Below are 21,488 nucleotides of genomic sequence, written 5' to 3'. Positions count from 1 at the left end.
TTATTTGTCGTGGAAAAGAGTTTTGACAGCGTCCTGCGTTTGCCAGTCATGATATGATATTTCAATGTTCAGGCATATTACTCCTCTCCCAGTTGATATCGATAAATCTAGACTACATGTGACTCTAGTCAGTTCCATTACTTTCGTTACCACATTTAAAAACATGAAAATATTTAAGATTACAGTATACAAACAAAAAAAAAAAATTATGTTTATGCGTATATGTACTTAATGTTTAATGAAACTCAAATCTACATTATTTATTTGGGATAGTTTGATCCTCAACGTGCATAAGGACTGTATATGTATTTTTCCTTTTCATAAATTTATCCATATCCATAATTTATCCATATATTGAAAAACCTCAACAGATGAATACGTGCATTCTTAGAATAAGAAATCAAAAGCGATCATAAAATTTGTGTACACGAGAAAAAAAAATGAATTGCTTTACGTTTATTGGTAATTTCATTCGCAGAATATTTTTGACACCATCTAGCGAGGTCTGTGGAACTTTTCCAGCGACATGCGCGACACATTCTTGAGGGTCGAGTCTAGAGGCTGCAATAAAAGGATCCTTAATTTAATTTATGTTGATGTTTCGCAAACCTTCCATGGACAAATAGGTTGCAAATACGCAAGTAAATAACTTTTCGGTATCCTTAATCCTAACCGGGATGTTTATAAATACCAACCCTGGACCCGAAATATACGATCCTGAAACTAAAACTAGAGATTGTATTTTGTGACAGGTTAAATCTGTTTTATTGTTCTTCTACTAAAGACACTAAAATAACTTTCCACTATTAAAATAAAATTATGTGTAAGCATGAACCTAAACTTGTTGGAACGGTACTTATAATACAGATAGTGTTTTTCTGGGTTATTATGCCGTGATACGGCAGGCAGGCGAAAGGCCGTGAAAACCTACGAACCTTGGTATTTATAATGTTTTGTGATTTCCAACTTTCCAGCCAACATAATATTTCCATATGTACTCTTTTGTAAATAGTCGATAAATTTTATTTTGCATTAAATTATTTTTTTAGTAGTTAAATCAATCACTCAACCAAGTGGCTAGGCTGTTTATTAAATGCCGGCATTCAGATGAATGGCTAGGCCATTCGTTAAATAAATTAAGATAACACATCGTTCAACGTGTTGAAAGCTAACCTTTTAGAAACGGCCTAATCAAAAGCGACCGGGTTAGGTTAGGATCATTATAATCATCATAATTACCTTTTTCGCAAGTAATGGTGCATAGGGCACTGGATTGGTACACCAATTGCAGCATATCTCGATCAATTTTGTTACATAAAGGTAAGGTGATCAGTCCTACCTTACACTTAAGGTACCAGTCCAGGGAATATGAAATATTCTAGTTTGAAAACACCCTTTTAAATAAATATTTCTTATCAACCATGTCGGGAATCGAACCTGAAACCTGAATGCGCTGACCATTACACCACGAGACCGACGTACAGGTTAGGATAGGTTGGGTCGAGTTTATTATTTTAAAAAAAAGTTTTTTAAATCGGGTCGTAAATAAGTCGGGTTTAGGATTCATTATTAAGTTAAATTAAGAATCAAGTTTAGTATAAAAACGTTTTTATTTTATTTCTGAATTTAACCTATCTTTGTCTAACGTAAATTCACATAACAAAAAATAAATAAAAAAAGAGCAATTATTTTTGCTGTACCAAAATTAAGAAGACTAAGTGACGTTCAACCTTTTGGTCAAAAGTTCATTTATCGAAAGGCCTGCATTGATTCCGGCATTTAATAAACATCCTAGCCGCTAAATTGAGTGGCTGATTAAACTGTTTTGCGGTGACATATTTAAATATGTAATGAAAATGAAATGAAACCTTATTCATAAAACATAATTGTTAAATCTACTAGAACAGTATTAAATAATTCCACAGAACTTTTTTCAGGGAAGCGAAAATAAAATATAATATTCTTAAGTATTTTAATAAAAGTATGCGTATATTTTAAGGATAGCAGGAGTACAAAAAGAAAACAAACTTCCTACGCTATTTTCCGTTGTATCAGATAAAGAAATTTATTCCTGGCACTTAATGTCACGAACAGCTGATTCTGAAATAACATCCGTGAATACGATCCATGTATATTTATTATTTATTTACGGACTTATTCAGTCCATTTAACAACGGTTAATACGTTTCTTTATAATAAATTTAAAAGATTAATATATTATTTGATCACAGTTATTAAAACTAAAAACGCTTTAATACATTTATTTACAGAGTTAATTTTTTCAGCATTAAATAATAAATAAATAGAAATTCCTTTGGCCAACCATTTTTATACATACATCAGAGTTTTACGAAAGCTTTTACTTTTTTTTAGTTTTATTTTCTGCAAAATGCACATTTTGGGTTATGCGGTCAGCCAGACTTTAATAATAATCAAAACTGTTCAACTGAAGGCCTCCGTGGTGTAGTGGTTAAGACGCTTTACTCACACACGGATGGTCCAATTGTCCGTTTTTTTTGTAGTATAGTAGTATTTATGTTAGAACCATTTACTTTGTTGTCAAAATTTTTAATTAATGTTAGTAAATATTAGTAATGAACCACTAACCATATGTAATTTCTGTACATAAGGTAAATGGTTACATACATAAATTTATTTCAACAGAGAGGGAACACATTTTTGAGAAGGGAATATAAAAGTCTAGGCATTTACAGGGCTTATGACCTGTCATTGGCTGGTTTAAGTGGCCATTTTACACACTGTGTAACATTCACCATTCTGCCTATGTTTGAACATCCACGTTTCCTCAACTCTTTCATCTGTTGACTTTTGTGAAGTAAAAGAGCTGAAACCTTTATCACGTGAGTGAGATTCATCTGGATGAACCAAATCACCTACTAGGCAACGCCTGAAAACAATTTTTCAATTTTTTATTTCTTCTTTTACATGCTTATTTGATTACTTACCTAATGTATTTTTTTTATTAATATTAAACTATGTACACTACGGTGATGGTAAAGGTGAAAGTGTATTTTAATATTTGCATGTTCGTGTAGTGAGTGTCCGGAAGAAGAGACGGATACGCCTTGAAACCGTTAGACATAAACAGTCGGTATGTGGTCAAATAATAATATTTACTAGCATTGATTTCATATAGACTCAAATCAGTGTATGATTTTAATATTAACCCTAAAGTACGTGCTACAAACCTTAAAGTAGTCAAAAAATGGATATTAAAATTAATTTTGGATAAAAGGCTTTTAAAACAGTCATATTGAGGATTTCATAATTTTAATGGCAAATAAGTGGGTCAAAAAATAAAATAAATTATAAAAGTAACATAAAAAATCGTTTGCTTTTTCACTCTCCAATAATTATAAAATTATTGGATTTTAGACATTAAATTGTTATTTAAAAATAATTGTTTACTTCAAATCCATAAAGACAACATTAATAGTAGTATTTATGCGTCGTAAAACGTTAGTACACGACCTAGAACAGCTGGTAATATCTTGATTTCAAAATTAAAACAACTAGAGCTCATCATTTTACTTACAGAAGAATATTTCTCTTTAATAAAATGAACAAATGAAATAAAAAGTGCAGTCGGGAATATAACGTGTGTAAGAAAGAAGTAAAAACTTATATTTTTTATTCTTTTTTGTATAGCACTGCTTGATAAATCCACATGGTATATAAAGAAGTATAGAAAAAGAAAAAAAAATTCAGGCGTTGCCTAGTAAGTAGATAAAAAAAATTAATTAAATATATATTTTTTTTTTTTAAAAAGAAATATTTGCGTTCTTTTTTTTTACCCAAATATTTAATTTTGAGGGCCATTTTCAACGAGTTGTAAATAACTCACTATTAGAAAATGGAATCAAGTTGGGGTAGAGTGGGATTCGAACCACAGACCTTTGGTCCGTGAGTCCGAGACACTAGCCACAGGACCACAACCCGATCAATGAATCTTACTCTCATAAATAAAGGTTTTAGCTCTTTAATTTCACAAACATCAACATATAAAATAATTGAAGGAGTATAGATGTTCAATTATGAACGGAATGGTGATTGTTACACGGTGTGTAAAGTGGCCACTTAAACCAGCCAATAATAATAATAATAATTATGGATAACTTACATAGCGCCATTTTCGTAATAAAATACCTCAAGGGCGCTTTACAAAGTGATTATATAAAGATATAAATTTAATTTTAACTTTTTAATTTAAGAAAAAAAATGTACTTTTTTAAATTACTTTTCCACCACATGTTGAGAATTTATTCAAATGATTTAGAGAACAAGTAAGTGGGTTTTAAGTTTCTTCCGAAACATCACTTCACTCTCACAGTTTCGGACTTCTGCTGGGAGAACATTGCATGCCGTAGGGCCTGCGACCGCAAATGCATGTTCGCCGAATTTTGTGCGCTGTTTGCGTAGAGGTATAATAACTTTTCCTTTCGACGTAGATGTAGCTGATCTAAGCGTAAGACGTCTGTCAGCTAATTCATCTGGAATGCAGAGTTCCCTTAGATATTCTGGAGCAGAGTTGTGCAGTGACTTATACATAATCTAACAGAGTTTGTATTCCACCCTCTGTGGAAAACGTTGCCAGTGCAATTCCCGAAGTAGTGGAGTGATATGACTGAATTTAGAGATTCCAAAAATAAGTCTCGCTGCGGCATTTAGTACAGCCTGTAGGCGAGTCATTTTATTCATTGGTAGACCTGCGCAGATACTATTACAATAATCGACTCTAGACACTAAAAACGCATTTATTAATTGACGGGCGGCATCAACTGGCAAATGTTTGCCTATGCATTTAATCTGTCTCAGCTGGTAAAAGCATGAACTTATTGTTCTACTTATTTGAGCGTCAAGAGAAAGGTCAGAATTAAGGATTACTCCCAGTACAGATCATAAGCCCTGTAGATGCCTAGACTTCTATGTAACCTTCTCTAAAATGTTCTTCATTTCTGTTGTACTATGTTTAAATAGTTTATATGTTTTGCTAAAAATATATATAATTAAAAATAAAATTAACGAATCATCGTAAGACGTCACTTCCCAAAATATCCACAAAAATAGTTTTTTTTTATGTAACGGGAAACGGTTGTGAAAATATATGTATTTAATGTGTGAAAAAGTTGTATTTAGTAGTAATTTTGTTAACTTATATTTTTTTTAAATTTATTTAACTTTTTTTACTTTATGTTATTTGAACATTGGTGGGCTTATTGCCAAATGGCAATTTCTTACAACCAACAAATAAAATAATAGTTTTATTTTTATTATTCAAGTTACAAAACATATTCTACAGAAAATAAAGATTAAAAAGTTGAAGATACATGAAAATGTAAATAAATGTATTTGTTTATAAACGACCGTAAATCAAAACTACTACTCAATGCGAAAAAAGAAAAAAGAGAAAATAGGAAAAAGGAAAGGAGGAGAGATTAAGAAAGATAAAGGAGATATTTCTTCAGACGTGATTTAAACAAAGATACTGTAGTACATAATTCCACAGTCGACCCGCATGGGCACTATATGAATTAGAGAAGAAAGAGAAATTATGGATGGGAATTCAGAGAGTGCCTTTAGAATTAGAACGAAAAGGTTAACCATGAACTGATAAGCGTTGAATTTTATCACGCAGGTATATAGGAGCGTTAGGACTATGAAGTACATTGAACAGAAGTGAAAGGTTGTGATAGTCCTCCGCTGTCGAATTTTGAGACATTCACAAACTATAAACAATATACAAACAAACACAAACAATAAACAATATGCATGAAATTGGTATAATAATCACAAATTGTTATTTTAGATATTGTTTTTCAATTAAATGTGAACACCGCAAAATTACTTTTATAAACGAAAAAGAATGTATGTCAAATATGGTGCTTCTATTTACAAGACTAAATAAAGTATATTGCTCAGTAAATTGGAAGTAAGTTTTAAGTGTTTTACTGTTTTCATAGGTGTTTTAAACATTTCCGTCACATATACGTATAAAACAAGAATGAAACGGAATTTGTGATTGTTTTTCTACAGTTATTTGTCAATGACTCTTTGCTTTTCTCTATTTACAAATGGCCGGGATTGAGAATTTCAGCAGAGTTCGTGTTTCCGCATGGACCCGAACATCAAACATATCGTGTCTCATGCATAAATTTATCGGATTTAAGCAAACGAGGCAAGAACCATCCCTTTGTCACCCTCTACTCTCTCCAGAATATAGGGTGTACGAGTGCCAAACTACGCAAACAATCGAACCAAATTGCTCCGACGTGTTAGAAAAAACTTTCCACTGGGATAGAAAGCGATCATCTGTGCTCGTGTCTAGACATGCGGCTAATGAGATGTCGTCACGCGGGGCTGCTTCCGTTTCCGTGGGCGTTGTGCGTCGCTGGCCAAGGATTTCATTAGGATAACAATTTTTACAAAAATAGACAAGAATAGTGGTATATCACACTTAACAAACTTGAGCAATTTTTTAAAGTAAATAACCTCCCTTTAACTAAAAACGTGTTACCAAGTAGCATTCAATTTTGTTTTTTTTCAAAAAACAATTGTGTTTGCTTGGCCGTAGTCTGATTCATCACACGTATTGTGAAACGCTCTTTTAGTTAAACTCAAAGAAGCCGAGCTAAGGTAAAATGTTAATCTATTGGACAAAACGCTTTGATAAAAATTATCCTAAGAGTCCCAATCAGAACTAGCTCCCTCGGTATATTTGAAAATCTCAATGTAAAATCTATATAACAACTTTATGTATAAGCTTTGTTACTATACGCACGTAAACATTATTCTCTACCTTCCGTTACAAATACAAGAGTTACTAGATACTCCACCCTGATGCTGCAAAAAAAATAATACAAAATACAACCTTCGGTCAAAGAGGATTGACCTACTACTCGTACAATGTACTTCCATTATCCATAAGGACAATTAGTAAGTTCTCAAAATATTAAATTGCTTTTAAGAAATGGATAGTGGAGGTGAGTTGCGCACGGATCTATGAGTGGATCAAGCCAAATATGTAAAATGTATGCACTGTTTATGATTTTTATCAATTAGTCTATATAAATTGGTTTTGTTTTTTATGAATATTTTTGCTTTTTATTTTTTATTATGTTAATTATAATTAGGTTAATTGGTAAAATTACGTTTTTTTATTGTTATTTATTTTTTAATTTTCTTAATTTTCTTAATTTTGTTAATTTTGTTAAATAGCTAATCTTAGGCATGTTTCACATTTTGCAAAATGTTTCCCTCGGCACGGGACACCCCAGTGAGGGAACATTATTCTGTATAAAAAAAAATAATACAAACAATGCAAAAGTATAAATAAATAAATAAAACTAGCGGACCCGACAGACGTTGTCTTGCCCTAACGTTGGTTTGCCTGCTATTACTTTGGAAAAAGACTTCATTAATAAGTATGTACTTAAGTACTTGTTTGTGATTACATTCCAAAACTAAAATTTATATTCAAATACTGTATTTAAGTAAGTACCGGTTTATGGTTTAATTCCGAAACTTAAAATAAATATTTTTTCAAATATGGCATTCTTTTTGCTAACGTCAAACTCCGGTCTTCATACCAACAAAGGGGTGTACTTATATAGGAATACGATTTTTAAAATGTGTTAATTTTATTATTGTTTTAGTATTACCAGAAATCCAGTTAAAAAAATATAAATGGGTAGAAATCATAAGAAATTTAAGGAAATAATCTGATTGAGATCCACAAAAAACAAATGCTCTTTGTAAAAATTAAAAAACAAACTTTTTTTTACACAAAAAAGCAACATATTTTTCTAAATGCATTCTCCTCGAATGCAACCCTGGTAGATCGATGAATAAAACATTCATGCTCCTTACTTCTTTTTTACATATTAGATTGAAGATTTTAATATCTACGAACACGCACAGCGCAAAGATTTATATTTCTCTGAAAACCGCACGTAAATCGGTTAAGCCGTTTAGGAGGAGTTCGGTGAAATCACACGTACAGAAGTATTATATATATAAAGAAAGGCAATGTTCGAATGATCATCTTCGATGGACTGAATAATTACCGGACCGATTTACGTGCGGTTTTTAGATAAATGTACATCTTCGCCGCGAGAAGGTTTATAGCTCATAAAATCTTCAATTTATTAAGTACAAAAAAGTCAAGAGAGTAAATGTTTTTTTTATCCATCACCAGGGTTGCATTCACCGAGAAAGCGTTTACAAAAAACGGATGGATGTTTTGTTTTGTGTATAAAAAAGTTTGTTTTTGAATGTTTACAAACAACATTCGTTTTTTTTTATCCTAATCAGATTATTTCATTGAATTCATTATAATTTCTACCCATTTATGTCTTTTTACTGGATTTTTGGTTGAACTAAAATAATATCAACTAACATTTGATACATTTTTAAAAATCGCTTTCTTGACTTACATCCCTGAGCAGAGTTTGACATTTGCTAAAATAATTCTTTATTGAAAAATAATTAGTTATTTTATGTTTTGGAATTCAAACATAACAAGTACTTGGGTACCTACTTTAATGAAATATTTGAGTATCTATTACTATTAGATCTGGAATTCAATCATTAGCAAGTACCTACTTACCAATGAAAAGTTACCGCATCTTTTTTACGTTTATCCGAACGGTTTTTACTAAAGATTTTTTAGTAAAGTTCTGTAAGTATACTCAATTATGTTTAACCTTAAGAGGAAATACAGTCCGACTTTTCTTCATACAAACGTATTCACGTTTTCTCTCTGAATTATGGTATTAGAGAAATATATTTTTTTTCAATAACAACAACAACAAACTATCACGCCGTTCCCCACGAAGGTAGGGAGAGAGAATAGAATGCCACATCACTCTATCTTTGCATTCAGATATCGCTTCCTCTACATTCGTAGATCTTCTCAAGCACGCGCGCCGAATTATCCGAATTTTGCCATATTTATCTTCAAGTATTTGTTGGATTTGGTCATGTCATGTCTTTCTCGGTCTTACTCAATTTCTGTATCCATAAAAATTTGCATTGTAAATATTTTTAGCCGTTCTTTCGTTGTCCATTCGCTCTACATGTCCAAACCAGCGCAGAGCTCTTTTTTACACATTTCAGATATTTACCATTGGCGTATCCCTATACTGTTTCGTTTTTAAGCTAATTGTTTACTATGGCAGCTAGAACCATCTTAACCCGTAAAAAGCACAGTTTTATATGCTATCTTTGGGCGCATGGCGCACGCACATATAAATATTTTGGAAAAACGCAAAACATACCGATACAGGAACTTTTATTCTGATACTTTGTCTAAAAAAAATAGCAAAATCGGTTCAGTTTCGAGGTGCGGAAGACGGTAGAGCGAAACGTCAATTTCGTTTATTCTAAAAAAAAGGTCTAACAGGAGTTGTCTTTTTCGCACAGTATCGGGGAGGCATCTGCAAGACAGTGACAGTAAAACAATGTTCGAACCCCTATTTATCAAAATTCTCTCTCTTCACAATTTATCTAAACCAAAACACAAATATAATAATGTATACTTACATATCTAATTTGGACCAAATACAATAATTGATATCAATCTTTTGATTGTGTTCATTTCATCTATTTAGCAAGAACTCAAATCTAGCAATAGCAAAGCATTGCCAGGTTCAGTTCATTCTTTATAACACACAGTGTAATCGCGAGAGCTCCGTAGAGTCCGCACTGTAAATGCTCGAAACGTACAACAGTTATCCATTTTATAAACCTCGTGTGGCTTATCCCAGTGGCCACAAAATGTACAACATAATATTTTTTAAAGTGTTTTTGCAAAAGCAATTAAAGAAATACTGTAACTATTCATAGATTTGATAAACCAGATAAGCTTGAAATTTATTACAAAAGAGAAAGAAAACATTCGCGAGAAGGGAATTTGAAAGTCTACAAAAACACATAGACATATTTAAAGTATTGTTGATTTAACTAGATACTCTGCCTTTCTGAAGAAAATTTTCAACATTTTACTGTCCTAAATGTCATTAAATATTTGTAAATAAACTCTTCCCGACTTTTCAATATTTACCGGTTTCGAGACGTACCTTTCTCTTAAAAAAAGTCGGTAAGTGGTTATATACAAATATTCACTAACATTTTATTTATTTATTTATTATTTTTTTTTGTAAAAAAAATGTGACCTCACTGGGGTTACCCGTGCCGAGGATACTTAGTTTTATACTTTTTAAAAAATATTTTTACATTTAGTAAAAGGTTTGACCACAGATTTGTTTGTTGATCTTAATGACTCCTGAGGGGGTGAAATCTAGTATTTTGTCTACAAACCTTTGGAAAAACTCAAATATTGTAACCAAGATTTTGATTTAAATATTGATAATATTTTGGGCGATAACTCTATCTATCTTTTCTTATTACTTGAAATAAACTGTAGACTGTTATATGTTGAAATATTTGGCCCTTTGGGCATGAAGTAATCTGAGCTTTGATTTTCAGCTCTATGCGAATCGGTTGATTAGGATTCCGGACTTTTTTTTATTGTTCAGAGTAATCTAAATTTAATAAATATTAATACCTCACGCGAAATAATGCTATAAAAACCACACGAAATTTACAGAAATATTTAATACCTGCTCTAAAATATTAGTTAGTTAGTGATTAAAATTGAAAAAAAAAAGTTATTTCAACAAAAAACAGAGTGTTCCAGACAATTTAAACAGACGAAAATGACCATAATTTAGCGTTGATACCACAATAATAAGGCTCAAAATCTTGTGCACGAGTGTAAGGGACAGACGCAATCAGTCGATTCTAAAGTATTAATATTATAACCTAAAGTATTGATATTACAAAAAAACGTTCAGATTTATTAACTTATGTAGATATAATAAGCGCGCCGAGGACGCGTTACGGCAACTCCATTCCTTAAACACGAATGAACGTTGTCCTTTTAGTACGTAGTGGATATAGTTCTATGCAGTTATTCAGTTGCTTTGCATTCCTTGTCCGCAGCTATCCTGAACTCTCTGTGCAAGGAGTTTCTCTCCGTGAACGTGTCGGCTATCCTGTACCTCATGAACTACGAGTCCTACGGTCGCTCCACAGCCTCGGCGCAGTACTTCCTGCAGCTGGCTGGCTACCTGGGCATTCCGGTCATCGCTTGGAACGCGGACAACTCCGGCCTTGGTAAGCCTCTATTACTAGTTTAATCCTTATTCATTCACGAGTCAGTACAACCAGAATCGCATTACAGGTGGATTTTTCTGCGATTGCGGAAATCGGCCAAATAAGACATAAGATGTGATTTTAGAAGTAAAACTCATTCCCTACATTATTATTTTTTCTACAAGGAAATGAAAATAATGTTTTATCTTTCGGTTTTGTCAGTCTGGCAGTACTACTTGTATACCTGTCGAAAACAATCTGGAAATACTCAAGGGTCACTTCATTAATTTTATTTATATTTTTTTTGTTTACATTTCGTACATTTTTATGTCACTTTTTTAATAAAAATAAAAAATCCTACATAGGCATGGCCTGTGTGTGGGTATACTTAATCTAGAATTCATTATAAAATCTACTTTTATCTAATACATGAATGACTACTGTATAAAAAAAACACATTGAAAAGATAAATACTGTATTTAACAACTTGAACAACTAATTATTAGTGCATAATAGGAAATTATCATTATTTCTAACATTTTAAAATAAAGGTTTTTTTTTTTTTTGCTAATTATTAGTCGCGTTAGCCATGCCCCTAATACCTCACGATTCGTGTTTATTTGTTCCTGGCCTTCGATATTTGTTCAGAACAATATCACGAATCTTGACGTCACAACAACCAAGGCCAAACATGTTGCATTTTTCTAGCAACGTATTTTTATTAAATTTCTTTTTTTACATTTATGTATGGAAACATTTCTCCACAATATCCATATTGATTTTGAAAATACAATTGATTATTCTAAATCTATTTCATATATTTTTATCGGTATTTGTAGTATGTAATATTTTCCTATTATCAATGAAACCAAATATCAACCAGTGTTCGCTTATCCAACCGTCGGGGTCGGCGTCTGCTTTAATTGTTATGATTATACGGAATGAAATGAAAATGAAGAAAAAAATTTTAATCCATCAATTGTTTTAAATTAATTAATACCAACAAATAATTAACAATAATATCTTCAAGCCAGCACAATTTAAATAAAACCAATAAAATAAGGAAATCATTTTGTTAAACATTAATTTCGATAGTCTCTGTTCCATCTTAAACTCGAAATTAAAATTAATTTTGGGAGATTTTGCTCTCCAATTTTTCGAATTTCTATACCAACATATTTCGTTTGTTACTAAGTTCGCTACACGTGTTATAATACAGTACCTAATATTCAAGCAACCTTTTATTGGTAATGTACTTAAATATGAAGTAAACACCTCAAAGCAGCTCGGAATATTACCCCGGCATTATTATTATATTCCAAGATGTAATACCTGGAACCACATTCCTCATGGAAAATCAAAACACTCGAGTTTAGTTCGGTATGTATGAAGGAATTCGGGAAACGGGTTCTTACTCTGGAAGGGATGAATTAGAGCAGTAAAGCGTATTACCTTCACCCCGTAATTACTTTCCGCTTTAAACTGAGAATCCTGATTCCTCACGAACGGATTTATTGACAGCAGGAAACTGCGGTAGCGCGAAAGGTAAACATTGTCGAAAGACTATTGAATTTATTGTGAGATTATAATATTATCATTCGAATTCAGTAAAGGATCATTGTTACCATTTTCGTACTCTCATTAGTTAATAACTCGAAAATGTACGCATTTATTTTATGAAAAGCTACCATTTTAAGAATGATTTAAATGTTTTATGTTTATTTTGTTAATTCAAAGAATTAAATTGCGCATATTTGCATAAAAAAGTCATTCGCTATTGAGTATTGCGTACAGATTTTGAATATTCAATTCGTGCTTTGCATGCATTTGATGATTTTTAACTTTTTCATCGTTATAAACATAATTTTTTTAGGTTTTGTATGATATCATAAAATACTGTCACTCATATCGGAAAAAATTACTTATCTATATAAAAACAATACATCAATTTTCATAATTCATAAGAATTCGAAAGGAAACTAACTGTCGTGAAAAAATTATTTAAATTTAAAGACAGACAGCGGCAGATAAACACGTTAGGTGACAAATTTTGAAAATTTTACACACAACCCTTTCACATAAAGCCGAAATACGATTAAAAGGTTGCAACAATATGTTACGAGAGTGAATCAAGGTGTTATTTTATCAATAATTGTTTTAGTGTTCGAAACTTTTACCCTAGATATCTCTCTCCTTTTTGATTTTGTCATAAACACCTTTATCTACTCGTGTCATCAATTTATTTAATTTTTATAACTTTAGATATTTTTTCATACATTTTTAGAACCCTGTAGAAGAGAATTTTGAGATATCTGTTATTAATTTTAATAGTTTTGTTAGCAGTATTAAAATTTACTAGCTCTCTTTTTTATTATTTTTTTTAGCATTTTAAGATAAAATCACATTTTCCTATCACAAATTATACGAATTTTATTTTTTTATAAATAAAAATATCCAATGTTAGTTTTTTATTACATCTATTTATGAAAGTAAACCCGTACCAATAAAGACGCAAGTTGTATCTATATGGTGTGGCATCGGTATGGTATCGCACCCGCAGGCAACATAGCAAGCGATAGCAAGACGATCAACGATCACTCACTCAAATGATTATATATTTACCCGAATGACAGCGGACTACCCTGCCATCGCCGCTTACCATATCTCCCACAAGTACAAAATCATATACTGTATCGTATTTTTGTCTCCGGAATTCGTGGCTAGTAAATGTCGAAAAGTAGAAAAATCACTTGCTTAATATTTCTTTTATTTTTCTCACAAATTTAGAAGTACAATGTAGTAGATGTCAACTGCGAAGATAAGGCATATGAAAGTAGAGGAAGCGAGGTCTGTATGCACTGACAGAGTAATACGGCGTTCTTTCCTCTCCGCCTACCTCTGCGGGGGCACGGCGCTTTTAACACTCTCCACTGATCAAACCAACTGTCTTTTTAATCTGACAGATTTCAATGCGTTCCCTTTTTACCCGTATATAGGAGAAAAAATAGTTTTGTTTTAAAGCAAATGGCCAGCGCCAAGACGCGCCTGTAAAAAATAAAGTCATCTAAAACAAAAGACATGATTCCAAAACTTGACATAAGTTCTATTTCCTTTGTGAGTAATATTACTGCGCAGCAAATCTAAATATAAAAGAGCTTTAAATACGAATTGCGTTGTTCAAAGATATAAAGTAACGGTCAAAAATATTTTTCATAAAACGCCCCGTTGTACTCTTACAATGTTACATACACAATATACAATGTTTTCTTATTCATTACACAACAGTCTAAAAATAATGATTAGGCAAAAGCACATCTTTACAACTTCAAAACTGAAATACAAAGAAAATGTACAAAAAAATGTCAGTTTCAATTACGTCATAAAAAAAATTTCCCTGATTATATGCGATCAGACATTATCAGAATATTCCAGTAGATCAAATACAGAGTTTAAATATCTCTATAAATCCACATATTAGAGGTCTAAACATTTACATGAATATATATTCTAAGTATGATATAGATATGTCATTAGCAAAAAGATATTGATACATAAATAATATACTTTTTTTTTAAGGCCACTGCGCCTTTTCCAAGAGTCACATCGCCACAACTCTTGTAAACCTCCAAATATATCCTAATTGATGAAGGTAGTTCATCATTTAGTTTGTAATTGCGTTCAGAAGTTTTGTAATGGTTTTTCCGACGTTTTAATTTAAGTCAATCAACTTTCAACCGTGTCAAATCTTCATCCAGATCATGATTTATTTATACTGCTGCCGCATCTATATTGTTTTCGGCTACGCATATTAATTTTATGTCTGCAAATAACTGAATTAAGAGCTCAGACAAGTTGAATTAAATACCTTTGGTTTAAAACATTAATGACAATACACTTTTCTTTACAGGTGATTACTGGAATAATTTTTCAATCATTTTAATTTATTATTCTTAAATATAACCCACATTATTACAAAGTTTTTTTTATAAGTTATTTATTTAAAAAAAGATACATATTATAATTTAAAAAATGACGGATTCCTAACTCTGTGAGGCCAACAGCCTTGTGTTCTGTTCGGCACAATGGAAAGTGGACAGTTTGGATTTATGGTTTTGAAGTTTATTTCATAAAAGTCGAAAGACATAAATACCTTATTTGGAAAGCGTGGAACTAAAAAAAAAACGTTTGTTTTCAAGAAAATTAAGAAAAATATTTGTGTAATACGATACATTTTTTTTTTACAAATTTTTTAACAAGTTGTGGAACAGAGATTTAAACTAAAAGACATTAATATTTTGTAATTGTTCAAATGTTTGTATACAAAAGACTGGACTCACTGGAAATTTGTTTACATGCATTGCCTAGTAGGTAAAATAATTTAATCCGATGAGTCTTGCCAACATCAATAAATATTTAAGCTCTTTACTTCACAAAAATTGTCAGATGTGAGAATTGAAGAAATACGAATGTTTAAATAGGGAAAATGGTGAATGTTACAGTTTGTAAAGGGGCAACTTAAACCAGCCAATTACCGGTCATATGCCCAATAAATGCTTACACTTCCATGTTCCCTTCTCAAAAATGTTTTTCGTATCTGTTGTATAAGTTGATACGTTGTCTACTTAATAACGACGGTCGTTATTGAACGTTGGTAACAAAATACAGGTCAGATGGGTTAGTTTTATAGGGAGGATTTGAAAATACGATCCAATTTTAAGAAAAGAGATTTCTTTTTAGAAGAACTAAAAATAAAAATGAAGTCTTTGAGGAAAATGTATTAATATTTACGCTTTAAGGTTTTCGATTCCCTATGAAAATAATAATCCTCTTGCTTAAATTTTCCTAAGTCTTAACAAGATTAACGTTATCTAGAGAATCATGATTAATCCTGTAACATTGATACAATCTCTTGGCCTCAAAACTCAAAAGGCTTTAGGTTTACCTAACCTAACGAGGGATGAACTTTAACTTTGGGGTGCCGTAGGCTTTCTTCTACTGAGAAAATAAACGAGCAGGAGCCATTTCCGCCTTGAAAAATGTTTTCGTATTTTCTAAGCAGAGTAGCCATTGGCGCGTAAATTATATCAGCCGTGAAAAGGTATGGATTATGGAGCTTTTTAAGTAAACATGCCTTGAATGTGTAATCTGATCAAAATGGCTGTGAATTTTACGAATATGTTAAATCTCTATATCTCATTTCAATTTAAAAGATATAGTGTTAACTTTAAAAACAATTTTTAATTTTTATGACAACATTTGAACGTATTTACGTAGAAAGCTGCCAGCCATAGAAAAATGCAACTGAAATAAAAGTGCCTTTGTAAAAATAGTAAATAATAAAATTTCCACAACAGTTGAAATGGTTTAGATTTTAACAAATGATGGACAATGAATGCATCAGTTTTTCGGGGTTCTTAGTTCATAATCAACGACACACACGTGCTAAAACGTTTACCCTGAAATAGTGTGAAGACCGAAGAAAGCAGTATCATTGTCTCATGTAGAATTCAATATTACATTCAATGCAACTCTATCAATATTGGACATGAAATCAAGATCATCGTTTTGCAGTACATTCACATCGTCCCTACCATTAAAAAATAAACTACAAAAGAACGTTGCCTATAAAACGACCTCGAGGCGTGGCAACGCCAGTCAGTCAGCCCAACAAGTCCAGTTCACTCAGATCCAGCATGTATTTCAAGTGCAGTCTCTTCAACTCCCTATCACCGTGCTCGTGCGCTCGTGCGACATAATTCATTATTTATTCACCACGTAATAAATAAACGTCAAACAGCAAACTTGTGTCTTTTGTCAATCTCTAATTGGGGTAGAAACTCCAACCCTATCAGTTACCTTAATCCTACAGTTTCCTTTTACATTACATACAAAAATCTTTTGAAGGATATGGAAGGATTTGGATTTATCAAGAATTTTCCATAAATTGTTGTTTGTTGTTGTTCTAAGAACGCGGGTTGGATATTGGGGAGTAAGAATTTACTTATATTTAAAAATATTCAACCATATATATTATTTTCTTCCAGGATTTATTTTCAGCTTATATAATTCTATTTGCCAAATACAAGTATTTTTCGATGAATTTATTTTTATTTTTATTCTTAAACATTTTTTCTATTAAGTCATATCCATTGTTATTAGCTATTTCTATTATTATATTTAATTCGCGATTATTATATACTAATCAGTATATATATTTAAGTAAAGTTTATATTTACACCTGATGATGGGAAATTCAGAGTACCTGATACTAGTCGTGTTATAATATATTAAACTCTTATGTAGTAAAAATTAAAAAGTGTTTCATTAAAAAAAAATAATCAAAACGTTTATCCACAAAGTAAATGCTGAAACAATTAATCATACAGTCGCCAATAATGTACACAACTCGATATGTAGGTATAATACAAATTTCTAGACAAGACAACAAGATGTGATGAGAATAGGTTTCAACAAAAGGTTTTATTTGTTTTGAAGTTGTTATTGTTTTGTGAGTTTGGAGTGTGGTGTTTGGAAAGTGGTATATGAAAGGATGTGTGTAGAATGTAGTGTGTTTATTATGAATGTCATTTGAGTAGATTAGGATATTAAAAAAAGACTGAATATTTTTTTTTCTAGTAAAATGGCCATATAGTGCAGAGCCAAAATTCTACCATATAAAACAAAATTTTATATTTGAAGAACTTATGGTCGTCTCAACATACTCCGCTATTGCTCGAACAAGAGAGAATGGATCCACCCAGCAGTGGTTTGAAGAAGCGCGTGGTTAGAGCTTTTCAGGGGTCCTCATAGGCTCCAGGCTCTTTGAGGAAGTAGGGCAGCGAAGGTGTTTACTCGTCCAGCTGTGAACATTTCGGAGGCACTGCAGTGAATAGGTAGTTCGAATAATTGCCTGTATGAATTATTATTCGTGACACTTAATTTATTTTATGCTGCTTGCGTATAATTGTTCCTTAGTTTCGCTGTAAACATGGACGTCAAATACTATTTAAAGATGATTGTCTTCACTGTGTCACTGCACTGAAAGAAGCGTCTTGCTAGCATAGACGCCCTAACATTGATGGCTCGTCTCTGTCTCTCCATTTTCTGATCATATTTACAATCATCAGTTAGTATGTGCTTTAGATACTTAACTTTTGCAGTTACCATTAAACTGTCGTTGTCCAGGAACACAGGTGGTAATACCCTGAAAATGACCTCTTGTGTTTAAATATAAGTATGGTAGATTTTATAGCATTGTATATTATATTGTGGTCGTTGGCATATTTTACGCAAATATTGAGCAACAATATTAATAAATGGAGACAATAATACCATATCATCTTCATAACTCATATTTTTAGCACAGACGCCGTTTACATGACATCCTACTTTGGTTGAATTAAAGAGCACGGTAAGATTATCCATGTAACTATTTAAAAGCGCCGGAGACGAACAGCCTCCTTGTTGGACTCCACATTTGAAATATAAAGGCGAAGATGTAACATCTCCCCATTTTACAATATTGTCATGTTGTGTATGCCAAGCTGCCAGGGTATTAATAATACAAGAGATTAGAGCAATGAGACTCGGCTTCCGTTCGTAGCGGAAAGCTGAGTCGTTGAACAAATTCAAATCGTACATCTTCTCATAGTTTGGAAAATGCTTGCTCTTCTTAATGTAAAATTTTCAGCTTCTCTGGTGTTGTATTTATCATTGCTCAATAATGCGGTATGTTGAGTGCATAGGAAGGGAATTCCGAAATGTATTTCAATCTATAATACCAATATTTCAAGCCTGGAATCAAACCCAGTGCAGAAGGTAAATGTGTCAACAACCGCACTGCCAGATGGACTTATTTTCTCGGGAGTTTATGTGTAACATGTTTTAATATACTTTTATTTCATTCAAATTTTTATTTTATTTTATACGGAATGAAGAAATAAGAAAACGGACGCAGCGAACTCCTGTGACAAGTGTCACCAAGCAAAGACGATACAGTTAGCTGGGCCATGTACTGCGGATGCTTTCTGAGAGCCTTAACTACGCTTGCCTATTTTACAAGGCATCAGGTTCTTGACGTCCTGGACGTCCATTGCTGACTGTTTGTCGGCAGTTCATGTCAGAACTACGAGACGCAAACCAGACTTAAATGCTTGGAAAATCTTTGTGGACACTTTATGCTCCAACAAGGGAGCGGACATGGAATGACGATGATGAGCATTTTCATAAGTTTCACATTTGATGCGTTACCAAGGTTTATAAAAAAAATAAATGTAAATGATATTATGAAAACTTGGCTGAAATTGTATTATAAATAACTTTAAATATACTGATAAATAATATAATAAAGCTAGGTGCATAAATTTAGTAGAATTCTAAAACTTTATTGCTGAAAACACAAAACTATTAACGTTAGTCCTAGGTTGTTCACAAGTTAAATTATATGGCGACCGTGTATTTTCCAAGTAAACTATATATTGTGTGATATAAACATATGACAACATATTGATATAAGAAGATCTGAATGAAGCGTGTGTCGTGTTAAAACAGCTCACAGAAAAAACACCAAATTAACGATGAATCTGATCCTCGGTGGTGCTATATATATTGACAGTCATCTTGTTGAAGAAATCAATGAAATAAAAATCTCGGCCACAACGTTTTACTCTCCAAAGATAACCAGACCGTTGAGTTTCAGAGAAGAATCTGTTTTGGGTGGGCAGCATATGGCAATCTGAAGAAGTTATTTGACTGCAACATTCCTCAGAGTTTGAAACGCAAAATGTATGACCAGTGTGCACGTCCAGTATTGACATTTGGAGCACAAACGGTTATACTTACCAAATTGACTATGAGGAAGCTTGAAGTAGCATAGGGAAAACACGAAAGAGCCATATTACATTAAAACTCTCTGACCGGATACTGAAATACGGAAAAGTCGGGAGTAACGAACGTAGCCAAAATATTAACTAAGCTTTAATGGTCATTTGGGGGGCATGTTGCCAGGTTAAAAGGCCAAAGACGGACTAAAAGGGTAGTCAAATGGAGACAAAAAAAGTAGAGAGAGACCCCTCCATATGATGGGTAGATGATACAAAGAGAATTGCTGGTGACAAGATGCAGAAAGCGCAAGTAGGGATGTATGGAGGAGTATTGGGGAGGTTTATATTCAGCAATGGACAGAAATGGCTTTGTGATAATGATGAAGAGACAGATGAAATAAAGATAATTACTGGTGACTAGATGCAGAAAGCGCAAGTAGAAACGTATGGAGAAGTTCGGAAGAGGCTTATGCTCAGCAGTTGACAGGAATGGCTATATAATGATGATGACGAGTCAGATGATATAAAGAGAATTGCTGGTGACTGAATACAGAAAGCGCAAGCAAGGACGTATTTATTTATTTATTTTTTAACGGACATTTTTCATCAGTACAATTTAAAGGGTTTAAATATTACAATAAAAGAATAGTTAAAAACATTTTTAAAAAAAGAAAAGAAGCATTGACAAACATACGAAATATCGAGACAAGATCTGGACTATTTATTTAGTGCTCTTTTTAATCGCTGTAAACTTAAACCAAAAACGTCCAGATCTTGTCTTGAGTTAACAATACGACGAAGACGGGTCATTGGAGAATTAAGGCCATAGTTTGTTATATGCTGATCGATGAACATTACTTCATTGTTTCTCAACCTACGAGTCAAAATATTGAATTTTATTTGTCCCAGTAATGATGGAACATCGATTATACCATTTAGTATGCCGAACATATATTTGGAATCAATATTAGTTCTACGTTTTTGTAGACTAGAAACATTAATCATTGACTCTATATCAGCATAAGAATAATTACCTCTCTCTAGTCCAAGCATCCACGGACTTTTCGAAGCAAGTGACATTGGACTGATTTAATGTGATTTATACGATTCACATAGAATAGAGACCAGACCATTGAGGCATATTCTAGAAGAGGGCGAACAGTTGAGCAATAAAGTTTTGATTGTACGGACATTAGTAAAATCAGAGGATATCCTGTTAATGAAGCCAAGTAATTTCTGTGATTTATATTCTGTATTATCGATTTGCTCGTTTAATGTAAGTTTATAATCCAAAAAAACTCCTAAATCTCTGATGGACTTTACTACATCAATTTTGGAATTTTCTATAATGAAGAGTACAAAGGAGGCTTACGTTCAGCAGTTAACAGGAACGGCTGTGTGATGATGATGACTATATACTGAAGTTCTAATTATTTATTATTTTATTGTTTTTTATCTTAATCTAGCGGACCCAACAGGCGTTGTCCTGCC

At 32.4% G+C, this 21,488-nt stretch overlaps 1 protein-coding gene across 2 annotated transcripts in view; it reads left to right on the top strand.

The window, feature by feature from the left end:
* Nmdar2 (glutamate ionotropic receptor NMDA type subunit 2) overlaps positions 1-21,488 on the top strand; it is a 400,091-nt gene that overhangs the window by 133,278 nt on the left and 245,325 nt on the right. For both annotated transcript variants that reach the window (XM_088243626.1, XM_088243625.1), the window contains exon 2: positions 11,023-11,196. In XM_088243626.1, coding sequence (XP_088099752.1) covers positions 11,023-11,196 — 174 coding nt within the window. The remainder of the gene's footprint in view (positions 1-11,022; positions 11,197-21,488) is intronic.

Source organism: Micrasema longulum, unplaced genomic scaffold, assembly GCF_059751315.1.
Source record: "Micrasema longulum isolate JH-2025_06_02 unplaced genomic scaffold, ASM5975131v1 h1tg000221l, whole genome shotgun sequence".
Lineage (NCBI taxonomy): Eukaryota > Metazoa > Arthropoda > Insecta > Trichoptera > Brachycentridae > Micrasema > Micrasema longulum.
Note: the sequence above shows the minus strand (reverse complement) of the source record. Positions and strands in the feature narration are given on the sequence as shown.